Genomic DNA, 14,660 nt, shown 5'->3' with positions numbered 1-14,660 from the left:
TCAATAATTGTTAAACCTCATAACACTCTTATATTTTAAAAGGGTGATAGGCTTATATAAAGAGTTAATTTAATTTTTTTTAGCAGAATATTTTACCCATTTTGCAATTAAACTATTCTCTCCTAAATATAAAACATGATTTTTGAAAAGTAAAACTAAAAACTTCATTAGAAAAAATTATATCTCAAAACTACAAAAATAACTGTTTTTGTAATTTATGCAGATTATAAATTAACTTGAGCACACTCTCCACTGATGTGACGGGCCAGCCGGATGTCTTTGGCTATGAAAATATAGAAAATGTACTGCTTTTGTATCTGTGAAACATGTCTTACATTTAAATAGATTCCAAAGAGGTTAAATGGATTATTTGCTGTATTTTTAACATTGGATATTAAGATTTTGTTACTACTTTAAAGCATTTGAGATGAACTTAATTTAAGCATCCTATAATTTGCTGCACTTTTTAAACTTCCTCTACTCCAGTCAACATAATCATATGGCAGTTCTAGCATCATCAGTTGTTTTCAATAGTTTACAATGATCATTTCAATCTAGAATTTGATTCTGGAAAACGTCTTGTGAAAAGTAATATTAAACTTCTGTTTTAAACCCCTTCCAACGAAAGCAGCAGACAAGATATAAGTAGGGTTTTTGTTTCCTCATTACACCACTACATCCTCAAGGAGTTGACTACTGCTAATAACAAGCTCAAGTTGGTACAGATGTTGCACTGCTCATTTTAAGATTTGTACATGTATGATGATTGACTTTAGGTATTTAGTGAAATAATCACTTTATGCACTATTTAGCTTAATAAAATTGCTGAGATGAAAATTCCCCTTTAATTGGATAAACTTAGGTGGCTCTTAAAAGAGCCTTTGACTTTAAAACGGATCAACAATTATCTTAAGCGCGCTCTCCGCGGATGCGGCGGGCCAGCTGGATGTCCTTGGGCATGATGGTGACCCTCTTGGCGTGGATGGCGCACAGGTTGGTGTCCTCGAACAGACCGACCAGATAAGCCTCGCTGGACTCCTGAAGAGCCATGACAGCGGAGCTCTGGAAGCGCAGATCTGTCTTGAAGTCCTGAGCGATTTCTCGGACCAGACGCTGGAAGGGCAGTTTGCGGATCAGCAGCTCAGTGGACTTCTGGTAGCGACGGATTTCTCGCAGTGCCACGGTACCGGGCCTGTAACGGTGAGGCTTCTTGACTCCACCGGTGGCAGGAGCACTCTTGCGAGCTGCTTTGGTGGCGAGCTGCTTCCTTGGGGCTTTGCCTCCAGTGGATTTACGGGCGGTCTGCTTGGTTCTTGCCATGTTTTCAAAGTTCTTCTCTTGCTTTCTAGACAAAAGTAATGATCCAGTCAGTCTAGCAGCCGCTATTTGTACTCTGCTCGGCAGTGTTCTTTGTGGGCGGTGCGTCAGCAAGTCATTTGATTGGCTACTGCGAGTGAAATCTGACCAATGGCAGCACGTTCCGTTTTCAACAAAATTCAGCGACAGCCCGCGTTTTCTTATGTTTACTTTACTGTACACCTACAATGAGATCAACCCTTTTTATCCCCCTCACTCTCATGTAGAAGTTTGATCCTTTAGAAAGCAAATCATCTCAAACTCTAGGTTCCACGAATTGTAATTGTTGCTGTTGAATCCATAGCGAGTAAAACATCCATTAACTACGTCTATGGTATTTCTTTGCAATAATCAAGCAAGGTTTTGGGTCGAATAATTTTTCTGCCCAGTAATTAATGTAAAATATAACCAATTTAAATCACATTTCACTTTAAGTGAATATAAAGCTAAAACTAATAGAGAAAACCAGTAGAGATCAATTATCGTCACTTATCTGTCCGAAATGTTGCACAAGATTCACCATTTTAGGGATATGGTACACATCAGCTGTGAAATAAGCGTTTGTGTGAATTGTTAAGTTATGTGCAATCTCTCAGTAAGTTATTGGTACTCTTTTCATAGAGAAAGTGGATGGCTCTGAAAAGAGCCTTTAGGTGTCTTAGTTATTGACCTTCAGCTTATTTATTTGCCTTTGGCAGCCTTCTCGGTCTTCTTGGGTAGCAGAACGGCCTGGATGTTGGGCAGCACACCGCCCTGAGCGATGGTCACTCCACCCAGAAGCTTGTTCAGCTCCTCGTCGTTGCGCACCGCCAGCTGCAGGTGACGGGGGATGATGCGGGTCTTCTTGTTGTCCCGAGCGGCGTTTCCAGCCAACTCCAGGATCTCAGCGGTCAGATACTCGAGCACAGCGGCCAAGTACACTGGAGCACCGGCACCAACACGCTGAGCATAGTTACCCCTGCGGAGCAGTCTGTGAACACGTCCAACGGGAAACTGAAGACCAGCCCTGGATGAGCGAGACTTTGCCTTTGCTCTAGCTTTGCCGCCTGTTTTACCTCTTCCGCTCATCTTGATACCGAATACTAACAATTCCACGTCAATTGTAGCAATTGAGTAATAACAGTTGAACAGCTACTATTTAAGAGAGCTTGCTCGCCGTCTATTGGTCAGAGACAGTGACAGTTTTAAACCAATCTCTGCGCTTCCCTCCGAATTCCAAACTCCTCCCCTTTCTGCCAGTGTCTTCTGTCGAGCGAGTAAATTTATAATTTGTCTTATCAAATAAGCTTAAGGCCAAAGACAAAACATGCTGACAATTTTTTATACACAGCTCAGTTTTGATTTTTCGGCTTTTCATGCCTGAAACTTTAATATAATCACCCAAATATACTCTTGTTTATGTCATTGCAATTACATATTCGTTGCAAATTGTCTGTAGATTTTAGTTATAATGCAAAGCAGCATTGTTATCTACAAGAATCTTTACTACACTTCTTTTTCCACACCTATATTCTGCTTTTCAGAGGACTGTGTTTATAAATACAGCTAATAATGATTGAACATAATGAAATACAAATTATTCAACGGACACAAACCTACGCATGTTAAAACACTAGTTGTATTACTTCCCTGAATAAAACAATTTCTTTCAAATAGTGCTAAAACTAAATCCTGTTAAATCATGTAACTACGTACGCTGCTCGCACAGCATGCGACTATGTAACCCCGCCCTAACGGGTCTCAACTAGGTCCTCTTAGCGACTGTAAAACCTTAATCTCTGAAGACACGGGTTCATTCATTCGTCTTTCGATTGAGCTCTACATTTAATACTGAAATCATGTCTGGAAGAGGCAAAGGTGGTAAAGGACTCGGAAAAGGAGGCGCTAAGCGACACCGCAAAGTTCTCCGTGATAACATCCAGGGAATCACCAAACCCGCCATCCGTCGTCTCGCCCGCCGTGGCGGTGTGAAGCGTATCTCTGGTCTGATCTACGAGGAGACTCGCGGAGTGTTGAAGGTGTTCCTGGAGAACGTCATCCGTGATGCCGTCACCTACACCGAGCACGCCAAGAGAAAGACCGTGACCGCCATGGATGTTGTGTACGCGCTGAAGAGACAGGGACGCACTCTGTACGGCTTTGGCGGTTAAACATCTGCGCGCTTCCCTAAAAATCCCACGGCTCTTTTAAGAGCCACCCACACTTTCACAAAAAGAGCACAATAATTGAATCTAGTTGGGAAGTTTTGTTTTATTAGCACCGTGGCCTCAAAGCAAGAGGGTCACAAGTGCTGGCTTAGCCAGTTGGTGTTTATGGGTGGAGTTTGCATGTTCTCCGCGTGTTGGTGTGGATGCTCCAGATTTAATTAAAAAAAAAAAAAACAGTCATTGCAATTTTTCATAATTTATTATAAATAGAAAGTGCATCTAAAAGTAAAGCAAACATGTAACAGCCCTAAATGACCAACACCACAAAAAGATCATGATTAAATAGTTAAAAAGTGACCGTGCTGTAGTAATCACTGCCAATCTCTCTGCAAACAGAAATGGGTTTTAAAAACAGCAGATGCTGAATCCATTTTACAGCCGGCTGTAGGAAGTGTGTCCTCCTTCGTGGACTCTGCAGTAGTCCTGACCCACCACAGCCCTCTTTTTGCATGGCTGGCCCAGTCGGGTGATGCCGCTGCACAGCGAGCGTCCTGAAAAGGAACTTGAGCCCCCCCAAAAGACAAATTAAAATGTGAGGTACTGTGATATTAAAATTGAGGCATCGTAACATGTCAAACGACTTCTGCAATACGACTTTGATTCAGTTCGTTTCAGTGTAATTTCAACAAATACATCAATATTAAAATGTAGGACTCATTTACAAAACTGGTTACAATTTTATATACATAACTCAAATGCAAGGTGTATAATAAACAAATGCAAAAGATATTAAAATTTAACTGACTTGCACATTGCGTGTCATCCAAAACAAATGTGCTTCATTTTTTTTTTAAACCTATTTATTTGTAATGTGACAGAAAAACAATACACTATCCTTAAACTGCTGCTTTGTTGATGCAATTGAGCCAATTTAAGAGGCATCACGACTAAACAGACATGCTAACAGTGCTGAAAATAAACCAACAGTGTGCAACAGGGTTCGAGACGCATCTCTTTCATGTTTGGCATGTCAATATCAGCCCAATCAGCAAACCACACAGTATTAAAGAGACCGCTCGCACCGCTCTCTCTTGCTGGAGACGCCCGCTCTCGTTTACAATGCAGTCAAGGCGAGGCGCACCTCAAACGAGCCTATTGACAGGCACAGCGGCGGGAAGCGCTGAACTGAACATGAATTGAACCACTCGAATATTTATCGGTGCTTCACATTAAACTATAGAATGGCTTCAGAACATTTGGGATAACGCTGGCTACATGACAACTTTCTGGGCCCTTATAATAGGCGACCTTCATGGCTTTTGTTGGCTTATGAACTACACAGAATATAGCGCACGTGTAAGATCGGTACTAGCTGGCCGATACCCCATCCAGCAAAAATATGTGCTGTCGAACCGATATCCGATCCAAGTATCAGGAATTTAAACCAATCTCTGCGCTTCCCTCCAAATTCCAAACTCCTCCCCTTTCTGCCAGTGTCTTCTGTCGAGCGAGTAAACTTATAATTTGTCTTATCAAATAAGCTTAAGGCCAAAGACAAAACATGCTGACAATTTTTTATACACAGCTCAGTTTTGATTTTTCGGCTTTTCATGGATGAGCGAGACTTAGCCTTAGCTCTAGCTTTGCCGCCTGTTTTACCTCTTCCGCTCATCTTGATACCGAATACTAACAGTTCCACGTCAACTGTAGAAACTGAGTGATAACGGTTGAACAGCTACTATTTAAGAGAGCTTGCTCGCCGTCTATTGGTCAGAGACAGTGACAGTTTTAAACCAATCTCTGCGCTTCCCTCCAAATTCCAAACTCCTCCCCTTTCTGCCAGTGTCTTCTGTCAAGCGAGTAAACTTATAATTTGTTTTATCAAATAAGCTTAAGGCCGAAGACAAAACATGCTGACAACATGCTGACAATTTTTTATACACAGCTCAGTTGATTTTTCAGCTTTCATGCATACAACTTTAATATAATCACCCAAATATACTCTTGTTTATGTCATTGCACTTACATATCCGTTGCAAATTGTCTGTAGATTTTAGTTATAATGCAAAGCAGCATTGTTATACACAAGAATCTTTACTACACTTCTTTTTCCACACCTATATTCTGCTTTTCAGAGGACTGTGTTTATAAATACAGCTGATAATGACTGAACATAATGAAATACAAATTATAATAGGCTTATAATAGGCTACCTTCATGGCTTTTGTTGGCTTATGAATTACATAGAATATAGCGCACGTGTTAGATCGGTAATAGCTGGCCGATACCCCATCCAGCAAAAATATGTGCTGTCGAACCGATATCCGATCCAAGTATCAGGATCGGTGCATCCCTATTTAACACCTATTTTTACAGATTTTGCTCCAAAAATTATTTGAAAATAACAAAAATTTACTTCTCAGCTGCCACAGTGCTTTAAAATAAAACTGGCAATTGCTAATGCCGAGTATTGTGAAGACTTTAAGTAATAGATTTCTGTTGCAGAGCTATTGATATTGGACATTTGTATGGTATATCAATCCAAATACACTGAATTCATGTTGATTTTAGGACTTTATTAAAGCATACCTGCTGCTGGCGAGTGATTGGTTGGGACTTGAGCTTCGCGAGCGGTTCACAGTCTCCAAAAATACTCCAAGGTTCCTCTGAGGAATGTTATCCAGCTCTGTCTGCAGGTCAGAAAACGCATCCGTCACAATTCTGCGGTGCAATGCAGCACATTAACCCTTAATTGGTAAATATTGGACGTGTGTAAAAGGTCTTGTAACAATCTCTAATATAATACATGTATTTTGTATAGTCTTGTAAAGCGCTTTGAGACAGCAACTTTTAAAGCAAGTAACATAACGAACAATACGCATGAATGAAACGAAGCACAAATACATCAAAACAAGGTCAGGTTGACTTGAAATGCCAACAAATTCCATATCAAATCAATATAAACGCATATAAAATGGGAAATCTTAAAATGAAACGTTTTAAGAAGCAAGACGTAATACACATTTCTGACATCCCTAGAGTGTTTAGTGAAGTTTCAGCTCAAAATACCACACTGATAACGCTTCATAACTCTCTTAATCCGCCCCTTTTAGGCTTTGATCCTAATTGTAGTGTTTTGGTGACTGTCGCTTTAAATTTAAATGAGGCGGTGCTCTATTCTGAAGAGGGCGGAGCTACAGATGCCTGTGTGTCAGCATAGTGGCAGATTGAAAACAGGACTAGCGTTATCAGTGCTGGTCTGCATGTGTGCTTCAGTGTGAGCGTGCGCTTCATGCTTCTGTCAGTCTATGTCACTCCTGTCGATGTTCATCTAAAACTCCACATCTATAATCTTCTTAGTCTATGCTGACATTATCTTCAGCAGCTCAAACACTCTGATGGCTAACGGACAGACGGCTGCTTCTCACTCAGGGCTGCTGGACATGCTAATGAGATGGGCACTAGTGGGCGGGGCTTTCCCCCCTCTGATGACATCATATAAAGGGAGAATGTCAGTCAAAGTGTTTCTGCACTGTTTTCATCAAGTTTGAATATAACAAATAAACAAATTCATGTTTCTCATTAGAGGCTGGATATATTCACACACTGCTGTCACACAACTTGTGTTTGAACCCCTTATAAAAGTGATTTTTGCATAATGGGACGCTTTTAAACCTCAAACACTCAGAGAAAATTGAGGTTGGCGCTTTATATAATGAATTTGGGACTCACTGCTGCAATGCTGTGGCGGCTCTTGAGTCTCGGAGTTGAATGGTTCGGTGTACCGCCTAAGTGTTGATGACTGAACTTTGGTGGACAGCGAGATGGAGAAACGCCCAGCACACATGGATCACCTACACACAAAAACAGCAGAAATGTGTTACTGAGCTGATTAAAGTCAGGCAAAAATGCTGGGTGCCCGTCAGGGTGTGTTAATGCACATTTTGGAGTGTAGCATGAAAAACAAATGAAAGAATAGCGTGCGTTCGTTGGCCTAGTCCCTTATTTATTGGGGGTTGCCACAGCAGAATTAACTGCCAACTATTCTGTTTCACACAGTAGATGTACTTTCAGCTGCAACTCAGTAATGGGAAACACCCATACACACTAATACACTAAGGCCATTCAATTTAGTTCATCCAATTCCCTGCCCATAACATGCATCCATGTCTATTGTAAAGTGAATTAGACGCACAAATGAAGCGAGTGAACTCAAAATGTGCACGCTTCTATTTACGCGCAATGTGATTTATCTGCACGTGCCGCGTCTGGTGTGTACACAGCATTAAAAGGGCGGTTGACCCCAAAGGAACACAAAGGAAGATATTTTGAAGAATGTGGAAAACCCGTAACCATCGACTTCCATGTTATTTGTTTTCCTTATTTTAGTTTTCAGCTTTATTCAATATATCTTGTTTTGTTTTCAACACAAAGAAACTCATAGATATTATGGGAGAGTAAATGGAGTACGTTTTTATTTTCGGGTGAAAATCATCCCTTTAAAGTCTTTAATCCTCAATATAAGCAAACATTAAGTACCCGACAGTTACTGTGTGAGAGCAGACAACAAGACAAACAAGAGTGCATTACCCATTATGAAGCTCTCCACCTCCAAATCACACACGGGGTCATTCCTACAACAAAAATGTATATGTAAATACTTTAATGATGCATGTAGAGAAAAGGCAGGATCAGGTTGTGAATGGTGAGAGGTGGTGGTTTCTACAGTGAAATGCGCGTTATTCAGGCTGGACTCACTGGACAGGAGTGGATGAAGACGCAGGGCACTTCTCGCCAAATTCATGCTGTTTTTCTGGAGTTTTCTCCTTTGGGGGATAGATGGAGAGATGGGGAGGACGACTGCAGGTCCGACCCTTAATTTTAGACAAAGCCCAAAGCAGCTGCAGCACAAACCATCGACCTAAAGAACATAAAATGAAAAAAAAAATAGATAATATAAATATATAAATAGATGATAAATAATTATAATAAAAATAATAAAATAATAATTATAATAAAAATTATATATATATATATATATATATATATATATATATATATATATATATATATATATATATATATTTTTATATATATATATATATATATATATATATATATATATATATATATATATATATATATATATATATATATATATATATATATATATTTTTATATATATATATATATTTTTATATATATATATATATATATATATATATATATATATATATATATTTTTATATATATATATATATATATATTTTTATATATATATATATATATATATATATATATATATATATATATATATATATATATTTTTTTTTTATATATATATATATATATATATAAATATATATATATATATATATATATATATATATATAAATGAAATTAGGTTTAATCAAATAAATAAAATAAGTAACAAATAAACAATAATATATATATATATATATATATATATATATATATATATATATATATATATATATATATATAATAAAAAAATCAATAAAATTAAATATTAAATAAAATTAAAAATAAACAACAACCAAATTAATATTAAATAAATAAAATGCAATAAAATAAAAAACAAATATGAAATTAAATATTAAATAAAAAAGAATAAAAAAAAAAAATATATATATATATATACACACACATACATACATACACACACACACAAACTACTAAATATAAAATAATTAAAGAAAATCAATATAAAATAAGTGAATATGAAATATTGAAAATAAAAATTAAATAAAAATAATAAAAAATGAAAAATAAAGAAATATAAACTTAATCAGTTATAAATTAAACAAATAAATAAAATATTAATTAAAAAATATATAATAACAAATATAAAAATTTGATGGTAAATAAATATAAAATACACAAATATAAAACAAATAAATATTAATAAATATGAAATAAATAGAAAAATAAATAAATAATAATAAACTAAACATGCATAGACCAAACTACCTCCAAATGGACATTTACCAGTCACAATTTACAGAACATTTACAGACAAAAAGGGATTTTACAGTCAGCAGAGCCGTACAAATGTTTGCGTTTTTACATCTAAAAATATTAAATGAAGATGTTCAATCTTTGACCTGATCACTCATTCACTGATGCATTGCGTTCATGAAATATGAATTTAATGTACGATTCAATGTATAAAATGATCCTTGTGCTATTTATCTTTTTTTTTTTATGCAATCAACAAAGGGATTCAATTTTACCAAGAAGTCCATCACAAAATGATTCTTGCCCGACCATGTGCACAAAAATCAATCATTTCCATTTGCATCATTAAATCGTTTAATTAGCATAAAAATCACTAATTTTAATAAATACAATTTGCATTTTATTTAGTGATACTTATGCAGGACCTGTAATCATTAGACTTTGAAAAGGTAAATTATTATTTATGTTAAATTTAAGTACTTTCTTTCTTTTTTAAAGTTTATATACTTTACATATTACATATTTAAGCTGATCTGGGACCAGTGTCTTTAATCACTAGGACGTGAGTTCATCAGTAAGCACCATTACATCAAGTGAATTGATTTAGAGGTTACATACGGGCGGCGATGCATAGCTGTAATGAAATAAACTTGAATGCGGCTGTTTTTATATTCAATTCAGTGTGCTTTCAAGATGAAATAAAGCGACAGCACAGTTCTCCTGAACAGCTTTTGCAATTATATCAGATTTGAGATTGGCTCTGTGTTGATGCTACTTCCAATTTTCATAGAAAGAATAAAAATACAGGAATAATACTTCCATTATTGTATGAATGCGAGAGAAATCACAGCAAAAACGGGAGGGCTGGCTTGTATGCTATTCAGTACCTAGAGAAAGTGTGAAGAGCAGTAAAGTGAGCGAGATCAGGTCGAGCGCCGCCTGCTGGTTGATCTCCGCTATGGCGTTGATAGGCACCGAGAGCAGCAGGGTGACTCTGGAGAAGGTGGTGCACTGGAGGAACGACAGCAGCACCGCACACAGCAGAAAATACCCAGCATGCATCACACACGTCCACAGCGCACGCAGACTTAAGCCTGGAAGCAGATGGATATTCAAGCATTAGTTCCAGAATGGAAAGTTTATGGATCATTTAATCACCCTCATCATCATTAAATTAAAAACAAACTAATAACTATAGTTTAGAACTAACAACTGATTTATTTTATCTGTGTCATGAAGACAGCACATAATATTTGACTAGTCATTGTTCAAGATGCTAGTGTTCAGCTTAAAGTGACATTTAAAGCTTAATCGGGTTAAAGTTAGGGTAACTAGGCAAGTCATTGTATAACAGTGGATTGTTCTGGAGACAATCCAAAACAAATATTGCTGAAGGGGCTAATAATATTGACATTAAAAAGGTTTTTAAAAAATAAAAAAAATGCTTTTATTCTGGCCAAAAGAAGAAAAAATAATACAGAATATACTGTGAAAAATTCCTGAATCTATTCGCTAGCATTGGAGAAATTAGAAAAAAAATAAATAAATAAATAAATGAAAATACTAAATGATTGTCCTTAACTCTACGTTTTCTGTAGGGATAATCAATATGAATATTTTAGTTTCTGATCCCATACCAAGTATTCCAAGAAAAGTATATTTGATATTGATACCAAAACTTGAATATTTCATATAGATTTTTTGAAAAATGTTTAACACCTTTATTATTAATATTAAATATAACAGGTTTATTTCACAAAACAAACAATTAAAAATATATAATAGTACATCTCCCCCAGTTATTATGTGTACCTAAACTTTGTATTGTATTTGATAAACAAGTTTATTTAAAACTATTTCAACCAAACTACAAACATATTTCAATCAAAATTTCGTTACTGGAGTACAGTGTATTGCTCTGATCCCTGTGAGCTGTTACAGAAATCTGGTATATGCTGACAGTGTTGCCAGATGTAGCTGACTGATTCCAGACAAGATGGTGTCTCTCATTGGGAGATCAGAACTGTTGTATGCGTTTACATGTGAAGAACGGGGGCTATGGCATCTCTTTGGGAGATCCCAACAGGTTTAAACAGGATTATAAGTGATGACCGGGGCTGGCGGGCACGCCATTGCACAACCACCCTTGTCATTTTTTACCCAGAAAAAATAAATAAAAAAAAGCCCAATCTGGCAACCTATGACCATAACCATGACCATGACCACAGCTTCGCTCTCGAGTTTCACACACACCTAGCGCAGGTTGTGATGTCTATACTAATGTGCCATGAGCTAACGCTGACCTTTTAGCAGAGATACAGCAGAAGAATATCACAGTTTCCATTCGTGTTCCTATTTAATTAAATACTTATATAATATGCAGCGCTATAATTATTGAGATATTCGAAAATCTCTGATCACTCAGTAAGAAAAAACCCAGAAAAGGTTTATACTTTTACACAAGGACTGATCCTTTTGATACATTCCCAGTATCAAAAATATCAATACTTCAGGATCGATCCGCCCATCCCTAGTTTTCTGATTATTGGTCCCTAATGTGAGCACCTGCCCAGCCGAGGTATCCCTGGATCATGTGCAGGCGGTCCTCCAGGCGGGTCTGCATGTTGTCCAGGTACGTCAGCATGTATCCCAGAGTTCCATTCATGAGCTCCAGTTTCCTCATCAGCTCTGTGTAGAAATGAGCCGTGGTGTTCTGCTGCTGGAGGAAACCGTTCAGATTGAGCTCTGCATCATGGGAAAGACGCAGAGAAGAGCATTTAGGAGAGTTTCTAATACCCTGGCAATTTAATTACTAATATAACATGCTCTATAGCCAGGGTCTCAACCTCAAACTGGCTGAGGGCCAATGATGACTCATGAAAACTCATACGAGGGCCATTTTAACACTCAAGCACAAGATAAGAGTGCAGAATTACTTTGATTGCTGATAAGTTGGCTCAGATCTCTTTTAAATTGCATATCTTTTAAATTAATTATGACTAAAATCCAGTTGAGATGGAGCATATAATTGTATTTTAGGGATCCGACTGAGTCTTGATATTGATTCAAGTGTACTTGGGTGGAAAGGGTGTTAATTTCCATCTAGGACAACAAGCAGTTCCACGGCTAACCTAGATTGGGTACCCGACCTTTGTTTGAAAGTAATAATATTCTAAATTAAAGTTCATATGGGAAACCATGAGCTTGGTGAAAACCAAAGTTATTATAGAGTACAGTGGTCGGTTACATTTATAGTAATGCCCTGACCTCAGATCGGAAATGATATTGTCTTTACTCAAGAGTGTACATCAAGCGGGACTAACTAAAAGTACTTTAGAACGAGCACGCTAGGAGCAGCCATCAAGTATTAGTCAATTACCTCTGTTTAATATTCAAGACTGACGAGAGTGTGATCGTGAGGGACGCCATCGGCCGGGGCGATCTCTCTGAGCGACATGAGCATCCGAATTAACAAATGTAATAGTTACGAGTGAAGACAAAAGGTTCAAACATTTATCTAAATTATACATTGATATAATCTTCTTAATGTTTTATGATTGGAGTCAGATAAAACTAAAGATAAATATATATTAACATTCTAAACCAACTCATGCTCAAATTGGAGTCAGATATGAGTTTAATTTAAAGTAAATCAACACTGTGCACTGGAAAGACCGAACAGGCATTGAACCTTCATCCGCCAGTGGACACTTCCATTGGACCAACTGGGTGGACCTTACAATGAGATGAAGCTACCTTTTTATTTTAACTTAAGTAACTTATCAGAACTGTGCTAAATTTTAATCACTGAATACATTTGCAAACTATTTTATTTCTTACCAGACACTTGGCAGCCCTTCTGCTCGCACAACTGAGCCACATTAGACCTGATGGAGCTCGCAGTTCAAACCCTAAATACAGATTTAAGATGAGCTTCGCTAAGCCTGGCCCTGAAGTTGCATTTGTTGAAGTTCACTGTTGAAAAATATTTCAAACAGATATGTGCCCCCAAAAGGGCACATGAATAGCCAATGAATACTTTAGACCAGGGGTTCCCAAACTTTTCAGCCCGGGACCCCCAAAATAACAATGCCAATGACTCGCGACCCCCACTATTTTCATAAGTGGTTATAATCATACAAACGTTGCACTCAACACTCACACAAACCAATCAGCCTATATAAACACAAGCATATTGACAACACAAAAAAGTGCAACAGTCCCATATCATTTTTATTATGATTATTTTATATTAACCTCATCTAATTAGACTGGTGGGCACAATATTTAAGTTACGTCCCAAGTCTTTTCTTGGTTTAATTTTGGAGACTGCCACTTACACATCATACTCCATGTTTAGTGTCCTGTATGTATTTTAAATGTACGCGAGTGCTGTAACGGTGTCAGAAAGTTTAGCTAGTGCTGTAGAATCTGGTGCACTGACGCTATTGCTTTGTCATTGCTTTGTCATTAATCTAATGTAAAAAGCCTAAGGGTTGCAATCAATGTAAAAAAAAAAAAAAAAATTGATAAAAAAAAATTTAAAAACCAAAGGCTGATGGCTTTTTGTTAGGATATTATATTTTTTATGTAACAATTTTTTATCTTCTGTAGGTTATGGATTAACAATGGTAATCATAAAAGTTTATTAAAATTTTTGTAAATCACCAAGCGACCCCCTCTCATTGTCCCGCGACCCCCACTTTGAGAACCACTACTTTAGACAGCTCTGGAGAGCGTGAAGGTAATTCTCTCAGAAACTGTGCATTTGGCCTGCAGGCCAGTAGTTTGAGACCCCTGCTCTATCGGCAGGGCCGGCGCATCCATAGAGGTGACCTAGGCGGCTGCCTAGGGCGGCAGTATAGAGAGGGCGACGTCCGCGACACCTCCCTTACCACCCGCGTCCTCAGTTATGTCCGCGACACCTCCCTCACCATCCGCGTCTTCAGTTATATTCGCGCATAAGCGTCAGAATAGAGAGGGCGGCATCAGCAACACCTTCATCAGCACCCGCGTGTCCTTGGTTACATCCGCGCATAGGGCGGCAGGAGGTCCGCGACACCCGCGCGTCCTGAGTTATATGCGCGCATAGGCGAGGGTATATTCTGGCAAACAATATCGGTCCGCGACACCTCACTTCATTTTCATAACCGGTCACTTTCGTTTTCACATCGGGGT

At 37.6% G+C, this 14,660-nt stretch overlaps 4 protein-coding genes across 6 annotated transcripts in view; 2 read left to right on the top strand and 2 right to left on the bottom strand.

Moving 5' to 3' along the window:
• The window catches only part of snx20 (sorting nexin 20), a 677,202-nt gene that overhangs the window by 139,200 nt on the left and 523,342 nt on the right, over positions 1 to 14,660 (top strand). The window lies entirely within an intron of this gene.
• zgc:173552 lies at positions 808 to 2,467 on the bottom strand. The gene has a single exon (NM_001111216.1). The coding sequence runs from the start codon at positions 1,318 to 1,320 to the stop codon at positions 910 to 912; it is 411 nt and encodes a 136-aa protein (NP_001104686.1). The 5' UTR covers positions 1,321 to 2,467; the 3' UTR covers positions 808 to 909.
• si:ch211-113a14.6 lies at positions 3,151 to 3,907 on the top strand. Its single transcript, XM_087312726.1, has one exon. It carries the CDS (start codon positions 3,195 to 3,197, stop codon positions 3,504 to 3,506), a length of 312 nt encoding a protein of 103 aa, XP_087168852.1. The 5' UTR covers positions 3,151 to 3,194; the 3' UTR covers positions 3,507 to 3,907.
• The window catches only part of bmb (brambleberry), a 21,299-nt gene continuing 10,382 nt past the window's right edge, over positions 3,744 to 14,660 (bottom strand). Inside the window, exons 7-13 of one of the 3 annotated variants that reach the window (XR_015525789.1) lie at positions 12,048 to 12,227; positions 10,370 to 10,576; positions 8,262 to 8,424; positions 8,094 to 8,137; positions 7,188 to 7,357; positions 6,093 to 6,224; positions 3,744 to 4,065 (exon numbers count right to left, since the gene is read on the bottom strand). Coding sequence is in view for 1 of the 3 variants with exons in the window: in NM_001270554.1 (NP_001257483.1) it covers positions 3,936 to 4,065; positions 6,093 to 6,193; positions 7,236 to 7,357; positions 8,094 to 8,137; positions 8,262 to 8,424; positions 10,370 to 10,576; positions 12,048 to 12,227 (947 nt within the window). In the remaining 2 variants the exon portion in view is untranslated. 3 annotated transcript variants of the gene reach the window in all.

The sequence above is a fragment of the Danio rerio genome, chromosome 25 (assembly GCF_052040795.2).
Source record: "Danio rerio strain M-AB ecotype USA chromosome 25, GRCz13ab, whole genome shotgun sequence".
Lineage (NCBI taxonomy): Eukaryota > Metazoa > Chordata > Actinopteri > Cypriniformes > Danionidae > Danio > Danio rerio.
The sequence above is the reverse complement of the archived record's forward strand: the minus strand, read 5'-3'. Positions and strand labels throughout refer to the sequence as shown.

What these genes read in the sequence shown, in the direction of transcription:
- zgc:173552 (NM_001111216.1), bottom strand. Translation starts at nt 1,320, where the DNA reads ATGGCAAGAACCAAGCAGACCGCCCGTAAATCCACTGGAGGCAAAGCC.
- si:ch211-113a14.6 (XM_087312726.1), top strand. Translation starts at nt 3,195, where the DNA reads ATGTCTGGAAGAGGCAAAGGTGGTAAAGGACTCGGAAAAGGAGGCGCT.